This window comes from Spea bombifrons, chromosome 4, assembly GCF_027358695.1.
Source record: "Spea bombifrons isolate aSpeBom1 chromosome 4, aSpeBom1.2.pri, whole genome shotgun sequence".
NCBI classification, from domain to species: domain Eukaryota; kingdom Metazoa; phylum Chordata; class Amphibia; order Anura; family Pelobatidae; genus Spea; species Spea bombifrons.
In genome coordinates, this window is record NC_071090.1 from 75022863 (window position 1) to 75041572 (window position 18710).

Here is an 18710-nt window from a genome sequence, read left to right on the forward strand (position 1 = left end):
CCCTGTCAGCTAAGTCCCGCCTCTGCCATCAGAGCCTTGCTAACCGATTGGGTACCGACCCAAACTTCTACTGCCTGCTAGCCTGTCATTGGCCGAGAGGGAAAAACAAGTCACTCCTCCCGACACTCGCTAATTCCGCCCTGTGGCGATTGCCCCGTCACATCCCGGAAGATTCCTAGCCGAGGAGGTGTCCCGGCAGAAGGCTGCACACATATACTTAACTTCGTGCTACTTAGCAATCATGGCCGGCTACGACACTAACCCGTTCGCGGACCCTGTGGACGTTAACCCATTCCAGGTAATGTCCGAGGGCTTTAATGAAAATGTCAGCGGGAAAACTTGACGGGAAGCAGTCCCTGTGGGTCTTGCACCAGGTTCCGAATGACAGCCCACCAATCAGAAAACGGGGCACCTGGGTGAGGCCAGAGCAGGTGGAGGAGGGCGGGGCTAAGGTAACACACATGACCCTTGCGTTCAGGTGCGAGTAGTAATGGCAACCTGGGGCCTTTCAGCTATTGTGCGCAATAACTCCTATTCTGCTCAGCCAACCGCTGCCAAATGAGACTTTATGTCCACAGTAGCTGGAGTGTCACAGGCTGCACATCCTCACTGGCCTTTTACGAGTTGGAACTTAGGAAAATGCTTTATGCAGGGATATAATTATTTTAATGCTGCCATAAAACATATATTTTTATATACGCTTCCATTGTTAATGGGATGACCCTAATTGTAGGCTACAGATTTTTTTTTACCTAGTTTTATTGCCAAAATGTCATTTTCAGAATTATAAGAAAAGGGCTTGAGTGCCTCTTCTAGGTTACATAGCAGAACCTGTATCTTAAAACATTTCATGTACAAAGAGGAAAAATAAAAACTGTAAACTTTTACACTTGTTTTTATTTTATATATTTTTTTATTATTATTGGTTTGCACGCGCTTGGAATGTTTTTCAGAAAAGTACTTCTAAATATCTGATCTGTTTCCTGGGAGCTGCTGTTAGTAGGGCTGTGCTTCAGAGATACCCATTGTACAGAGCTACGGTATATGATGGTGCCATATAAAACTGTAAATAGTCCCTTCTAGGCCAGTGCGTAGTGGCAATAGTGTTTTCTGCCACTCTGCAACATAGATCATCGATCTTAAGTCTCTGCCCTAACTTGACTCATGGAGTTGTCTTATGGGAAGTTCACTAATCTAAACATGTATGATCAAAAGGTAACAGCCTGCTGATAAAATGCATATATCATACAATGAGAGCGTTTTTTTACATTTTATTTTTAAGATGCACTTATAAGATGGAAAAGCCTCCAATAAAAAAATGTCAGGTGTGGACTTTGTGGCGTGTTACATATAGTGTTCTAATCACATACAGCAGAAATGAAAGGCTTTTGGAGGCTTTGTAGTTGAAGATCTTGTGAAAGGAGCTCTCTGTTTGCACCCTGAAACACAGAAGGGATCGGAAGTAAGACAGAATGATTAAGAACCCACATACATGAAAGAGGAGGATAGTTCATATGTAACAACTTTTGAAAAGTACTGCGAAGAGCTCCTACAATTTCCTCTACACTATTTTACTCTTAGATTATTTGGTAGACAAGCACCTTTTATGGCAGTCATTTGGTATTCAGATTACCGTATATAAGCACAGACCGATAGCTTTATTGAAGATGTCATTTGCCACCTAGGAAGTTGCCACATTTTATTCTCTATAGTGTTCCTGGATTACTGTTGTGCATATTAAGAGCATGGATATGAAATACCCTTGGGTTGGTGGGTGTTTGGACCAAGCGGTTGGTATAGTCACATGTGTATTATATGATATCAGGAGCTCACCCAGGGCAGAAATCAATGGGAATGCATCAGGACATGTGCGCAGGGGTCTTGTTACCCTGGAACTCTTGTGCAAACTGGCACTGGAGCACGCATGTTTACTGGCCAGCAGGAGCTGAGGGGGGCTGGAAAACAGGGCAAATGCATGGGGGGCTTTCCGATAAATGCCTTCATGCCTTTTTTTAAGCTTTAAAGAGGAAACTGTGTTATCATATGTGTTGAACTGCATATGATGCAGCTGGATTGTCCCTTAAACGTCACTATACGTTATGACAAAACCATTAATTTCTGCTGTAAGAGTGAGAGCTGGTCCTGCAATAATGCTTTTGTAGTTTGTTGTCATAAGTCACACCAATTTAGATATACATTATGCAGGGACATCAGCCCTTCCTTAGGAGAGCTCGGCTGTATATGGTCCTGAGGTGGATGAGATATTTCATCCCTGCTGCATCCGAAGTAATCTGGAGTGCAGGCCTTTGTGCCAAGCTCTTCAAACACAACAGTAGCCCAGTTTGGGCATGTATTCCCTAGAGTGGTATGTATGTATATTTTTCTTTATTGAGCGCTTATAGATTTACTTAGCACTTTCCCGTATAACAAATTGGAGGAACAATAAGTGCTGTCATTAAATAATGTATTCTACAGACCTTTTGTTTGGGGTACAATAGGTTTGAATACATTAGTATGGGAAGTCCTTGCCCTGTTGGGTTTAGAATCTAATTAAGTAACTCCTTCCTTGGCTCAACTACCAAGCCAAAAGCGTGAAGTGAACCCAAATTGGACCTCCCTAGAGGTTCAGAAGCAGCTATTCAAGCTGCGCTTAGCTTCAGGCCAGATGACTGAGTGCTTCTGTCATTTCACAGGTACAGGCACCAGCAGATTTGTTTCCTAGATTTTCTTTTTGATTTTAGTACTTGATGTTTAGAAGTGTGAACACATCTTGTGTACTCGGCATGGTGTGGGTTATCACAGTTAACGTAGAGGCCTGCAGACCAGATGTAACCCTCAAAGCCATTCTGGGCATTCAACTAGCAATGCAGGTAGTGTGACCAGGTGGGTCCTTTGAGTGGGGTGATATATAGAAAAGTTATTTTGCGGGACATCCAGGATTGGGCTGTTTTCAGCATTATGTCACCAGTCTTATGACCCTCAGACTGTTGGAAAATAAAGTGTTTTATTGCATAACTGATTTCAGTTAAGTGTCTGGCTCATCTGTTTTTCCCACTTGTATTCTTCCCTCCAGTACACTTTTTCATCCTTCGTTTTAGTTGTTACATTTGGAATATTAGATTTAGCTTCTACTTAAAGAGAAAATCACATAGAAAATATATCTCTACTTAAAAAAGAGAAATAGATTGCACTAATGTATATCGTCGTGTAGGTTGGCATTGACGCACATTTGGTTTTATTTCATTTTGCTTCAATACACTTCCTATATATACGTACCTGGAGGCTGACGTTGTCAGCCATTGTTGGGCTAGGCGATTAGGATCAAGCCGTTACAGACTGTATGATAAGGAGCCAGAACGGCTAATGTAACAGAGCTAGAACTCCTACGAATCGCTAAAATGCAGCTGTCTAAAAACTTTATATAAGGGAAAATGTATGTACTAAAGTAAAATAATTTAATTTTTTATCAACTGCAGATCAGTGAAAATCTTCCTGTTCTTCATTTTGCTCCGCATGTGAGCCATTTGTGTTAATAAACTCACTCGGCCCCTGGTGAGTTCTGTGTTATTACTTTTTACAGTTTCGCACTAGCAGCAGAATGTTTGCTTATGGCAAAGGTGCAGTAGATTCCACAGCTCTATGCGGCATTAAACTATTTAATGCTGTGCGCGCCACTCTTGGCCATCAAAGGATTTAGCGTGGGAATTTCTAAATATGTCATTAGCACAGCTTTTAGCATCTTTATAGATATGTATCATGACTGACAAGAAATATTCTCTCCTTGCTTATGCATTAAGATGAGAGAATCCAAAGTAACGTCTAATGGGAACACGGAGGGTAAACTCTCAGGGTCCAAAGGTGTCCAGCGGTTATGTCTTGTAAAACAATAAGCCATGAACTCATTCTACTTGGTAATCCCATTCAGTGGGCCGGGCTGCTGCATTTATTTAAGTCTGTTTTACTGCTCAGTGCCGGCGAGTCATGATTTCGTAGGCCGGGTGTAAGTATGTGACAGCGTTCCACGTCACCCCCTCCGGCTGGTCACAGCCCTGTCATAGCTGTCTGAGTTTTTGTGCAGGGAGTGTCTAAGATGTTTCATTTCAGCCCCTCCCAAGGCAAAGATCAGCTTGCTCCGGTGGAGTCGCGTGGATGGAGACTCACCTGCGCAGATGATGTCATCTTTAAATTCAGTTGTTAAAGCCACACGTGGCATCTGCTTTTTCTTTTCTTCTGGATAATTGTTTTGAAGATGTTTGGGTTAAAAAAAAAAAGCCTTTTACCTATGGAAACCAAATTCTCCAGGTTCTGTTTTGAAATCCTCTGCCTCCTCCTTACTTAATCAAAGGATGCCTGAACCAGTGGTCTTCTACCCCAGTCAGACACTAAGCATCTGTAAGAGGCAGCTACAGGGGTTTTTTGTTGTTGGTGCTTTAGATCTAATAAGTGATTTGCTACATTTAATATACCTGGTTGGCTTTTATGGCAATATGTAGTCATAAAGTGTCAGTAATGTAGTGTAATGAGGATTAGTCTAGTTATATATTTGTAAAGGCAGGGCCGGCCTTAGGGGTGTGCGACCTGTGCGACCGCACAGGGCGCCATGGTAGCAGGGGCGTCTGCCCGGGACTTAAAACATCGTTTTTTATTTTTTTGTTTAAACTTTATTTAACATCATTCATGTTAAATAAAGTTTAAAAAAAACAATGCTTTAATCTAAGTCCCGGGCAGGGGCGCCGACCGGTTGCTCGTGAAGTTCTCAGCAACCGCTCGGCGCCCCTTACTCTCCGTGACTTCGTCGCGGTGCCGGCATCTCATGTTGAGCGCCGGACTATTCCGGCGCTCAACATGAAATGCCAGCCCCGCGGCAGAGTGAGAAGACGGATGCCTCCCGCTCTCACCGCAGGACTCCGGCAAAAAGGTAAGTGGGGGGGTAGTTTAAAGGGGCATGGGGGGGTGTAGTTTAAAGGGGCAGAGGGGAGGGGTAGTTTGAAGGGGCAGAGTGGAGGGGTAGTTTGAGGGGGGGTAGTTTGAAGGGGCAGAGAGGGGGGTAGTGAGGGGGCGCCAGAGGAGTAGTCCGCACAGGGCGCCACAACGCCTAAGGCCGGTTCTGTGTAAAAGTTTTGTAGCCTGGAGTACTCTGCAACGGAGGCATGGGTGTGAATGAATCCGTGATCGTTTTCCAAAATGTGATAGTCTCGGCGAAGAAATAGTTGTTTGAAGAAAACATGCATCAAGCCGTTTTAAAGTTGCACACCGGATGTTTAAATATATGTTGGTGGTTTTGCAACAAAGTCACCAAAATGAATACATATATATACACATATAATGTGGCAAAATCACTTCTGCAACAGAAATATGTATGAAGCCTGGAGCGTCTTCTTATGCATATCCTAATGCTGCATGCATGTTTTCATACAAACATAGAACTTGATAGCAGATAAGAACCATTCGGCCCATCTGGTCTACCTGCATTTTCTGATGAAGACTCTGACCTTAATTCAGGATAGCTTTATGCCGATCCCATGCATGTTTACATTTCCTCACTGTAAGAACTTCTACATCTCCTGATGGGAGGCTGTTCCATTTATCTATCACCCTCTCAATAAAGTGAAACTTCCTTAAATTACACTTAAACCTCTGACCCTCTCGTCTTAGAGTATGACCTTGCATCATGTACTTAAGTATTTTAAAAAGAAATTCACATCTCCCCTCTCTTCATTCCTTTAAGCTTTATGTATTGAGATCCCTTAGTCTTACCTAAGTCATTTTATTGGACCTCCTCTGAACTATCTCCAAAACGTCCATATCCTTGTGGAGATGGGGTCTCCACAACTGTACACAATACTCTAGGTGAGGCCTGAATAGGGATCGGTAAAATGATAGGACTACCTCTCATACTGCTGCAGGCCATCATGGGCTTGTGGTACCTATTGTATAGATATCTTTGGGGTTATATTTTCAGTTTGGGTCTACCTGTACAGGTCTTGGTATCACTCTTCAAGCTATCTATATCTTAAGTGTTTCCTATCTGTCATTAATGAAACACAAGAATCTGTATTGCAATATTGTTCCTTTTAGTATAAATAATCTTGTGATAGAGTAAAAATCACAAAAGCTTTCAAGACCTTAGAGAACCCTATTAGATCCCTGTAATTGTCTTCAGCATGTTTACTCTAACCATTAAGGAATGGTTAACCTTCACTGAACTGAGTTCAATGGGATATGTTGCAAAACTTGAAAAACTTCCCTTCTGAAGCTTCCATATTCAATCACTGTCTTACCCCAACAAGGGATCGGAATGATTGAAAAAAATATGTTAAGCTCACCAGGCTTTCAAATAAATAGTTACTTTTTACACAGAGAACATGATATTTTGTTAAATCCTCTAAGGTGGAGAAGCATCGCGGTGGCCACCTAAACTTGCCCATGAATACAATGAGAAGAAAACCAATGGCTCTGTCCATAAATAGATCCACAGGTTACATTACAAGGGTCAGGGTGTTGATTACAGAGGAAAAAGCTAAACGGACTGAAGTTCCTGTATTGGTATGGTCCAATAACAAACATGTGATCGTTGTTTTATATGTATTGTAGTATTTTGTTAACGAGGAGCGGTGGGCTGTGTAAGCATCTTTAATCAGGCAGTCTTTGTGACGTATTCCTGGCAGGAGTTTTGTTGTAGCAGTTTGAGTCACAGACCGGAGAAACCTGTCCAAGAGGAACTAATTAGCCCTGGAACTGCCGTTTTGTTAAAGTAGAGAATGGGAGCCGCCGGGAGTATTTTTACAATCTGCAGCTTTGCTGGAAAAACAAGCAATAAGGAAGTGTTGGATGACCTAAACATGTGAAAGCTGCTTGTGATCACATGAGAGAAACCATCTGATGTGCTGCCAGACTGTTAGTTCACAGTTTGGGGCTTGGTCAGCATATGAAGCGTGTCTGTGAAATTTGATTTCAGGTCTTTGAGATATTTTACAAATCTTTGCAATTCCCCAACCATTCAGACAGGATGGCTCAGTGGGTGGAAGACATGCTCTTAAGTAGTCCCAGCTCCTACTCCTTAAGTGGCCCGCATACTCTGTATTATAATAAATGATAAGGAGTAAGGAGGATGATTGCCTCGTGTAAGGTTCAGTTTTCAGAATGCTGTGACGGGTCTATACGAGTACTGGCAAAAAGTATATGATGATGGTATCTTCAAAATCCTATTTCAGCTACTGTCACAAATACTGTGTTTACCCAATACAATCTTTATACATGTGAATTTAATGTGACTTGCTTTACCAGCCAGTCCAAAACCAAACAAAAAATCCCATCCGGTCATATGAAACTTGGTTTCACTAATTATGAAGAGTCAACCCCAGTGAGCTTCTGTCCCTGTATAATTTCGTGAAAGTCTCCTTAAACATTGAACTATGCCATGTACAGGAATGGTTAAACCCTTCTTTCTGGAGAACCTTGCCAGTGTTGGCCCTTCTTAATGAATAGTGCAGTGAGGGAGCCAAAGCCACAATTCTTCTGCCAAGGCCGCCTTTAGTGAATAGACCCAGTAACTGCCGTCAGTGGAGTATGGGGCCATAACGTGTGATTTGGTCACCCACTGAAAAACAGATGGGTTACTTTGTTGCCCAATGTTTTATGTAAGTCATTCTGTGACAAGTTGCTAACGTGTTCTTGTGTTTTCATCCCCACAGGACCCTGCTGTAACACAGATCACCACCACCACCCATAGCAACCTGGAGGAATTTAACCCTTTTACAGAAAGTTCACGCCTGGTGGGTCTATGTCTATCTGTAGATAGATCACATTTTGTGGATATAGCCCTTGATTTCCATTATATTCATTCATGTTTAAGTAGAGCGGGTGTAGATTATTGTCTACAATGTATGCCTTTAAAAAAAAAAAAAAACAGCATGTAGAGTTTTCTATGATCAAAAGGTGAATGGCCTGTGTTTGACATGCAATACCCTAATAAGATTACAAATGTCCCGATTGCCTTCAGATAGACAAACCAGTTGCCTGACTAGTTTATAATCCATACGTTCTAACCCCTCAAGCGTTTTTAAGCATAGAAGCATTAGTTGGTTTCCTTCCATTTATATGTGCTTTTTACCTGCATGGCTCCCTGTGGTCTGAAACATGTACCTTTTTTAAAGAAGCGTTTACATTGTGGCCTTCCATTCTAGAACATTCTCCTTAGCTGTTCGTGACAGATCTCATGCTCAGTACATTCAATCTAGAAACTGGTTTGCGAATGAGGCCGTAGCTAGGAACTTGACAATGTTTTTTTTCTTTTTCCTTTCAGACAAATCCTAACCAGAAAACAATCCCAGTACAAGAAGTCGCACCATCCCAGCCAGCTGTTCTACAGCCATCAGTAGAACCAACACCGCAGGTAACCTGTGTACACAAACTATGTTTTGTGTCTATAATGAATGTGGATATGTTTTATGCACTTCTCATAGTACAGTGCAATCGTGAAACAACTCATTTAGTTATCAGATGCTATTTGCTTTGTTATCCAGCAACACACTTACAGTGTTTTTTTGTTTGAGTGTTCCTTATCTACGAGCATGGCACTGAAAGACGGGTATAAAGTGTTGTCTTATGACAGAACCATATGTATGAGATGACAGACTCTAAAACTGCTGCTCAGTACAATAATAAATGCAGTGTATGTGGAATTGGCGTAAACTAATATTATTAGAAAACCTAATACAATCATACAATTCTGAGTAGCCAAGAAAGTTCATTTGTGGACAGCATGGTGCAGTCAAGTAAGAAAAGGAATTAAAGGTGTTGTTTCACCTACTTGTCACATTTATCACTAAACTTACTAAATGTAGCATTAGAATAATTATTCACGGTGTTGTGTAATGCTCAAATCCTTTATTTGCATACATTCACATTTTGCTATAATCACATTTTTATGGTGGTCTCTGGTCTCTTCAGACAGCTGTATTTTGTCTATTTGTATGAGTTCTAGCTCTTATTCATCTGCCAGACAAACACGCTAACTCCTTATCATACTGTCTGTTGTAAACAATGGAAGAATGGGTCAGTCCTGATCAGCCAGACACTGACATCCTGACTATTGAGCGTCTATGGAAGAGTCTGCTCAGTGTAGAGTTTGAGCAGGGAAAGGCATCAAAAAATACACAGGGACAACAATGGCAGCCTCCAGGTCTGCTGATAAAGGAAGTTTATTGGGACAAAGGGAGATAAAAGCAGATTGGTGTTGACCTGCATTGCTATTATACAGCACTGGGATTTTTCTTCCATGGGACCATAACAAAATACCATCACAGTCCAGTATAAATAGGTTTTTAAACCAAATTCCTTCTAGGCCCATCCATTCGGAATGGTTCTATGTTAGAATATTCTTTTTAAGATTGTAATCTCTGATGGTGCAGCGTTCTCCTAATTGAATGTGTTCTCCACAGGCTGTGGCAATGGCAGCGCAAGCTGGCCTTCTACGACAGCAAGAGGAGTTGGACAGGAAGGCAGCTGAATTGGACAGGAAGGAGCAGGAATTAAGGAACGTGAACATTGATTGTGAGTATCACAGCATCAAGCCGTCATAGACCTCTGATCTTTTATGCTGCCACTAGACGTTTTTCTTACTGCACTTATGTCTTATTGAATCACGCTATGTGATATGCTTTAAATTCTTTATGTAATTAAGAATATTAAGGGTTATTTACAAAGCGCAATGGTGATGCGGTTCTGAGTTGAACTAGGGCCTTATCGTCATGGTAGCCAGTAGAAGGGTCCAGCTTTAAAACCATTTTACCAGTTTTCCCATATTAAAACACTCCTGTTGTAGTAACCCGACTAGGGTGTGCGCAGTTGTATAACATGTTAGATGTCCATGGTGGAAGGTGAAGCCCCACAGGACAGTGGGAAGGGACATTTTTTTCTTGAGCTACCTCAAATGCCTACACATGTCCTCTGTCACAGTCTATGAAACATGCAGGCTGCCAGACAGTTACATTATATGCAATATATAAAGTTATATGTCCAGCCCATATAAATACTGCTGTAATAATAGTTTCTATAGTTTCTTACATCCCAATTTGAAAGGTTTATAAAGTGGTCTCTCAAACAGTTGATTCCAAAGAAGCACTATATGTGTGTGTGTGTGTATATATATATATATATATATTAGGGCTGCAACTAACGATTATTTTAATAATCGATTAGTTGGCCGATTATTTTGTCGATTAATCGATTAATCGGATAAAAAATACATTATTTTAAATTGAAGAAAAATTGCAATAAAAAACGTACAATTTACACTTTCATCTCTTTATTGTAATGGCCTCTCGCTATTCACCTTCTTATTTTACTGACATAATAATAAAAGCTACAAGAACCCAAACAAGGTGTTTCTCAAACTAGGTTTTAATACAAAGTTATTAGTAAATATTAATTCATATGTTAACTATTTTTCATATTTAATAAAAACTGAGAAAAAAGCCTTGTTTAAATTTTTTATTTACCAAACTGCCACCAGTTATGCACATCTGACCCCCAGCTTGCCACTCTGCCCCCATATATGCCTTATACCTCTTATATGCCAGATTCCACTGTGCCCCCTGATATGCCACTGTGCCCCCTGATATGCCTTATACTCCTTATATGCCAGTGATATGCAACTGAGCCCCCTGATATATCTTTTACCCCCAGATTTGTTTTATGCCCCCCTGATATGCCTAATATCGATATGTCTTATACCCCCTATATGCCACTGAGCCCCCTGATATACCTTTTACCCCCAGATATGTTTATGCCCCCCTGATATGCCTAATATCCATATGCCTTATACCCCCTATATGCCCTAAAAATTCATAATACCCCCCATACACCACTATAACTCACCCATACACCACTCTGGCTCCTCCCCCTCCCATACACCACTCTGGCTCCTCCCCCTCCCATACACCACTCTGGCTCCTCCCCCTCTCATACTCCACTCTGCCTCCTCCCCCTCCCATACACCACTCTGCCTGCTCCCCCACCCATACATCACTTTGGCTCCTCCCCTCCCATACATCACTTTGCCTCCTCCCCTCCCATACATCACTTTGCCTCCTCCCCCTCCCATATACCACTCTGCCTCCTCCCCTCCCATACATCACTTTGGCTCCTCCCCCTCCCATACTCTACTCTGCCTCCTCCCATACTCCACTCTGCCTTCTCCCCCTCCCATACATCACTTTGGCTCCTCCCCCTCCCATACATCACTTTGCCTCCTCCCCCCTCCCATACTCCACTCTGCCTCCTGTGAACCTCCGTTTCTGACAAGACACCAGGGAGCCGGGTAGAGAGGCAGAGTGGCGTATGAGAGGGGGAGGAGCCAAGGTGGTGTATTGGAGGGTGGCTCCCATACACTCCTCTGACTCCTCCCCCCTCCCATACACCGCTCTGCCTCTCTACTAGTGATGGGAAGTTCGGATCATTAAAGTGAATCGGATCATTTCGATTCGTTCACTGAAATGATCCGATTCATGATCCGGATCTTCGGATCACTCAGTGTGTCTGCACGGAGTTACTGTTTTCCAGTAACTCCGTGCAGGCACACTAACGATTGGCCCCGCCCCTTTCATTATGAATCCTCCCCCCTGCCTCCAGTGATGTCAATGAAGGCAGAGAGTCGTTCAAAGATTCGGATCTTACAGGGATCCGAATCTTACAGTGATCCGGATCACTGTAAGATCCGGATCATTGTAAGATCCGGATCATTGTAAGATCCGGATCATTGTAAGATCCGGATCTTTGAACGACTCTCTGCCTTCATTGGCATTCTAATCATTCAGAGAATGTCACCATACTGTTATAAATAAATACATTAATAATCACTGCCCCCAGGATTTACATTCCCCTTTACCTGCAACTGCACCTTAAGCTAACTTTATTAAATTAATTAAATTAACCCTCACCATTAAATTAACCCTTAACACCCCATCAACCATGACTGCCCCTAAAATTAACCCTTAACACCTTATTAACCATAACTGCCCCCAAATTAACCCTAAACACCCCATTAAGCATAACTGCCCCTAAATTAACCCTAAACACCCCGTTAAGAATAACTGCCCCCAAATTAACCCTAAACACCCCATTAAGCATAACTGCCCCCAAATTAACACGAAAGACCCCATTAAGCATAACTGCCCCAAATTAACCCTAAACACCCCATTAAGCATAACTGCCCCCAAATTAACCCTAAACACCTCATTAAGCATAAATGCCCCTAAATTAACACTAAAGACCCCATTAAGCATAACTGCCCCCAAATTAACCCTAAACACCTCATTAAGCATAACTGCCCCTAAATTAACACTAAAGACCCATTAAGCATAACTGCCCCCAAATTAACCCTAAACACCTCATTAAGCATAACTGCACCTAAATTAACACTAAAGACCCCATTAAGCATAACTGCCCCTAAATTATCCTTAAACACCCCATTAAGCATAACTGCCCCAAATTAACACTAAAGACCCCATCAACCATACCAATTTATTAGGTAATTTATCTGGAGTACATGCAATTAATTTAGGGGCAGTTATGGTTAATGGAGTATTTAGGGTTAATTTCAGGGGGCGTTATGGTTAATGGGGTCTTTAGGGTTAATTTCAGGGGCCGTTATGGTTAATGGGATCTTTACGGTTAATTTCAGGGGCAGTTATGGTTGATGGGGTATAAGGGTTAATTTTATGATGATGACTGAGGGTTAATTTAATTAATTTAATAAAGTTAACTGTAGGTGCAGTTATAGGTAAAGGGGGGCAAACTCAGGGGAATCTAAATCCTGGGGGCAGTGTGAACATTATTAATGTATTTATTTATAAAAGTATGGTATCAGTGATATTCTCTGAATGATTCGAATCTCTGTAAGATTCGGATCCTTGTAAGATCCGGATCCCTGTAAGATTCGAATCATTCGACTCTTCGGTTCATTCGACTCTTCGGTTCATTCGACTCTTCGGTTCATTCGACTCTTCGGTTCATTCGACTCTTCGGTTCATTCGACTCTTCGGATCATTCGACTCTTTGAACGACTCTCTGACTCTATGAGTCATCGTTCCTGTGAGAATTAATGAGCTGTAACCTGACCCCAGAGTGCTCTGCAGATGACTCACAGCTCTAGGATCAGGTTACAGCTGCATGATGATTCACAGACTGAACCGCTACAAACGAATCGTTCAGTCTAGTGAACCGACTCATCCGGATCACTAAAAAGAACCGGATCAAATGAACGATTCGTTCATGATCCGGACATCACTACTCTCTACCCGGCTCCGTTACTGAAGGCACTTTCCCTGCAGCTTCATAGAAGCCACAGTGTAAGTGAAGTGCAGTAACGGAGTCTGTCTGCGCGATGCAGACCCTCACCGGCTATCAGAGAGGATGATTCTCTGTTAGCCGGTGGGGGTTTGCATCGCACAGACAGACTCCGTTACTCACCTTCACTTACACTGAGGCTTCTATGAAGCTGCAGGGAAAGTTCCTGTCAGTAACGGTGCCGGGTAGAGAGGCAGAGTGACGTATGGGAGGGGGGAGGAGGCAGATGGGAGGGGGAGAGAGACGGAAGAGAGAGACGGAAGTGAGAGACCGGCCGACAGTGAGGGGAATCCAGGTCCCCTGCAGCGTTGCGGGGGATCTGGATTCCGGTGTTATAATCCGATCTCTGTTTGAGGTCGGATTATATAAGGAGAGGAGTTTTTCAGAGCATTTGCTCTGAAAAAAACCTCTTTTTGTAATCGATAAAAATCGATCCGATTAATCGATGATGAAATTCGTTGCCAACGATTTTCATAATCGATTATTATCGATTTTATCGATTAGTTGTTTCAGCCCTAATATATATATATATATATATATATATATATATATATATATATATAATATATGTGTGTGTGTGTGTGTGTGTATAATTTCTATTCAACTTCTTATGAAACTACCTTCTCTCTTTATAAGTCTTACGTAATATATTTTATTGGTATACCTGTTTGATGCCAAGATGACTTGTTTTCATGGCTGGTTGAGTTGAGCCTCCTGTCGTGGTTTTTTTTTTTTTTTTTTTTTTTTTTTTTTTTTTGATGTTTATGAATAAACTTTGAGCTCTGGCTCCGACGAGTGCTGGGCGGCATCATGCAGGCTTCTCTATTCATGGAAGATAAAGGCCCCCTCACTATCAAGTGTTTTTATAGTCTGAGACCAATTAAGCTGCAAATCTTGGCGTGTAAATAGTCTTATTATATTTAATGTGACTTTATAGAATCAGGATGCGTTCACTTATATTTTTCCTTTTACACTTTCAGTGAGACAAAATAACTGGCCTCCCCTTCCTGCGTTTTGTCCCATCAAACCTTGCTTCTATCAGGATTTCTCTGCCGACATCCCTGCGGATTACCAGCGTATATGCAAAATGCTCTACTACCTTTGGATGTGTAAGTATATACATATATATATATCAATGCAACACTGACCATGCTAGCGCCTCTCTGATACGTATTTGTTAGGAATTTCCTTATTAATGCTGTTATTGTTCTCTCTCTCTCTCTCAAGTACATGCCGTCACTCTTCTCCTGAATCTGCTGGCCTGTCTGGCTTACTTCATTGGTAACAGTGGGGGCTCTGGAGGTGTCGATTTTGGCTTGTCCATCCTGTGGTTCATATTGTTTACTCCATGTGCCTTTGTCTGTTGGTACCGGCCAATCTACAAAGCCTTCAGGTGTGTTTCTCTGCCGAACTAGAACTGGTGCATGCGTAAAGATGAGTGTACAAAACATATGGACACATCACGTGCCCTTACTATCCATTTTCCCTTGCACCATTATTTTTATTTATTTTTAGCTTATTCCACCCACTTTTGTGGTGTTTGTATGCATTTGTTTTCTCAATTATTCCTTTATATTAAAAATTAAACCTTTTTAAAATTCTCTTAAAGCTGCTGTTCCCCATTTATATGACCATAAATTTACAAAAACATGGTTTTTCTAAATTTGTTCCAATAAACTTCCTTTATTGGCAGACCTGGATGCTGCCATTTTTTGGCAATTGTGATATTTTGGATGACTTTCTCAGCTCAAACACCACACTGAGTTGATATTTTTTTTTCCTTTGCACTAATGAAATCTGTTCTTCCATAGTCTTTAGTAAAGAATGTCAGGTGGGACTTATTTGAGTCCTTCTATTCCCCACAGGCAACATAAGGAATACGAGTGTTTATCTAGTAGGTTGGGCTAAGATCAGAGCTTAGAACAGATACAGATGGCAAATATGCAGCTGCACAATACTTTACTTTCATCTGATAGAAATTGTCCCTTGCATGTGTTAAAGAACAGTTACCCCCCAATGCCTTATGAGGGCAATTGTTTCTACATGTTAATTTACTCAATGCCCTCCTACCGTTATTGCCAAGGAAGTAGAGATAAGCAGCAGGATCCTTGCCAGCTTTAATGAGCTAATATAGATTTTATTTTTTTATAAATATATTTTGGATGCAATTCGTTGTAAATGGATAATTATGGTAAAACTGATGGAGACCACTTTATTGTATTTCCTTTCAGGTCTGACAGCTCTTTCAGCTTCTTCTTGTTCTTCATTGTCTTCTTCTGCCAGATTGTTATTTATATCATCCAGTCTGTGGGAATCCCAGGATGGGGAGACAGGTGAGACCCCCCCCCACCCCCTGTTCCTACTGCATCACGTAGACTTCTCACCTTGAGCGTGCACTCACACTCTGCTTCTCTTACAGTGGCTGGATAATGGCGCTCACCATGTTGCATAACATCCCTGTTGCTATCATAATGATGGTAGTGGCTTCATTCTTCACAGTCTCCAGTGTGTTGTCTCTCTTCCTGCTTAAGAAGGTGAGATATGACTACTCTGTATACCCATGTATGGATCCTTCCTTAAACTTGATCTATCAATTTTGTATAGCGATATTACCTGTTAGCAGACTGTACAGTATGTATAATCATGCAGATTGCAGTGCTGCCCTTTGCTTCAAGGATGTTAACATATTTTTAGTAGATTTGGGGTTCAAGGATATATTTAGTTTTTTAGATTCATGTAACATGGTGATGTACAACCCTTCAGGACATGATGGTGCTAAATAAATGCTTCGCCTTACAGTTTTAATTATTCAAAGCAGGTGACTGTACTTAATACTGGGTCAGGATATACAGTTTACTAATTTTCTCTTCTCTGTCAGGTTCACTCATTGTATCGCAGGACGGGTGCCAGCTTCCAGAGAGCGCAGGAAGAGTTTTCACAAGGCATCCTTTCCAACCGCGGCGTCCAAAATGCAGCCACAGGGGCTGCTACTGCTGCAGCCAGAGGAGCTTTTCAATCAAACTGAGTCTTCTGCATCTTATCTAGAATCCACCATTCGAGCCCAACCAGTAAAGACGCTGGTTCTCCTGCTTAATACAAACATATAATGCCTCTCGTGGTGGATCTCGGCACTCCAGCAAGAAACAAGAGACTGTACATAATTCTCTCTCACTATATATATATATGTACATATATATTCAAAAAGATGAATCAATCCTTGATCCTTTTAATGGTTTTCTTATGCTGTAGGGATGAAAAAACAAATCTGTTTGTACATCATATTATGTTGGTATTTACCCCACTTCTTGGATGTTTTATGGTGGGAACTAATGAGAAAAGGTGGATGATTAGAGGTTTTTGTCATATTAAAATGAATTGCTATATTTTGGAAGCCCCAGGATGGATCAGTGAATCCTTCTTCTGTCTGCTTGTAATGCAGTTCATTTGATTGGTCTGTTGCTGTGTACAGAACATTTTGAATATATACTGAACTTGTAACATATGTAGATTTCCTCTTCCCCTCTTGTAAATGTATTTTCAGTGTCCGGTGAGCCACAGCAACCATTTTAATTCCACTGTCTTTTCTTCATGAATGCTTACAGCACAAGTACAAGCTGTCTAATAATCCCTGCTGGCAATTCATTGGAATAGTGTGTGTGTAATTCGGCTAAGACTTTGACTGTAAGAGGCAAAATTTTTGTCCTGATTTGCCCTTTTAATTGCATAATTTTATGCAATTTCAATGGACAGAATTGATCAATGTAGACAATAAAACAGGGTGTAAATTCATGCAAGCATCAGCCCCCTTCACTTGGGGGTGTTAGAGAAAAGTGAGAGAAGGTGGCGAAAAAAAGTGACTGATATTTAAATGCACCAGCATTTTATGATAATTTTTAACCTAACAGGGCATATTGAGCTGAAATCTAAATAAATGTCTTTTCTATAATACGGCTAAAGTTTGTAGAGTAGTCATTCATTGTTTTGGGACTGTTTGATGAACTCTAAGAGCCATCCTAGTTAGGTTGTCCAATTAAAATGTAATGACACCAACAAAAGCGTTATTTTTCAGGATCGTGTTGGATCGCGCACGTTGTGTGTGCCAACAAGGAAGCAGGTCATGGTGTACACACTGGTGAACATCCTTGTTGTATTTGACACCCTGGTGCCCCTATGTAGAATGCAAATTAAAATACAAAATAAAAAAGCTTTCTGATAACTGACCAAACTCTGCAAACCTTCTAATGACTTGTGCTCGTGGAGGGGGATTGGTCTCCCTTGTATGTATTTATACCAATACATTTGTACAAATGGCATTTCATAGGGTAAAGTGCCTACTGCTTTAACTACTACTACCTGAAATGAACTTAGCATTGAGTCCCCATTCTAAACTGGCAAGTAGTAAATAGCCACTTCATGCCACTGCCACATAATATGTGGAGAATGTTGCAATGTAAAGCCATCGCCACGTATTGTGACATTGTGTGTGGAGTATCCCATCTATAGCACCAGATTGCTTCATCGCATGGATAGCCAAGCAACAGCATTGCTGCCCCCTATAATAGTTTATATGTTTTGTTGCATTTTGAAGTTCACAATTTAAAAAAAAAAAAAAAATATATATATATATATATATATATTTTACTATAAAAATTTTCCCCAAACCGGTTCAGTTGACTAAAATACCACAAAATACATCCATGTAATGAATGTCTATGTATAAGTGTGTGTAACATGAATCTATATGTGAAAGCATTTGTATGTATGAGCATGAATGTGTTTTGTGTATAAGAATGTGTAAGTGGTGGGAGATGGAGTGTGTGTTAGCATGAGTGTGTGTTTGTGATAGCAAATGGATTAATGTGTTATGTTTGCATGTGAGCATGAATGTGCATATATAAGCAGTGTGAGGGAGTATATGTTAGAATGTGTGTTAGTATAAATAAGTGAGTGTGAGCATGTGTGTTTTTACATGTGTATGCCAGAGTGTATGTTGCAAGGGGCAAAGAAGGCACAGGCAGAGTGTTTGGGGGTTAGGGTGGCACTGAAGGAAGTGCTGGGCTGGCCTTGTATAATGTATAGTTAAATCAGTGAGATTTCTTCACCTTTTGACTTATGCATGATACAGCTTTGCCTTTTTGCTGGCGCCGTTTACCAGCGTTGGCCCTTTCTAATGAATAGGGAAGTGAGAAAGTTAGAACCACAACTCTCCCTTTTGTGTAGGGAAGCGTAGTGGCTGCAGTGTGTTTCTCCGTTGGGCCGCTAGGTGGCGTCAGTGTACAGTCTCGCCATTGCCTTCGGCTCGATCAGAAGTCACTGTAACTTTAATAGCATCACGGAAGTGAAGCGCAGGGTGACAGGTT

General features: G+C 41.3%; 1 protein-coding gene across 1 annotated transcript; it reads left to right on the forward strand.

The window, feature by feature from the left end:
* Positions 1-145: 145 nt before the first annotated feature.
* SCAMP2 (secretory carrier membrane protein 2) lies at positions 146-17575 on the forward strand. Its single transcript, XM_053462236.1, has 9 exons — positions 146-298; positions 7695-7775; positions 8306-8395; positions 9444-9555; positions 14331-14459; positions 14578-14743; positions 15582-15683; positions 15770-15884; positions 16229-17575. The coding sequence occupies exons 1-9, from the start codon at positions 242-244 to the stop codon at positions 16373-16375; spliced, it is 999 nt and encodes a 332-aa protein (XP_053318211.1). The 5' UTR covers positions 146-241; the 3' UTR covers positions 16376-17575.
* The last annotated feature ends 1135 nt before the right edge of the window (positions 17576-18710 follow it).

What these genes read in the sequence shown, in the direction of transcription:
- SCAMP2 (XM_053462236.1), top strand. Translation starts at nt 242, where the DNA reads ATGGCCGGCTACGACACTAACCCGTTCGCGGACCCTGTGGACGTTAAC. An exon ending in AAGGAACGTGAACATTGATT is followed by an intron (nt 9,556 to 14,330) that starts GTGAGTATCACA and finishes TTACACTTTCAG; the next exon opens with TGAGACAAAATAACTGGCCT. An exon ending in ATCCCAGGATGGGGAGACAG is followed by an intron (nt 15,684 to 15,769) that starts GTGAGACCCCCC and finishes CTTCTCTTACAG; the next exon opens with TGGCTGGATAATGGCGCTCA.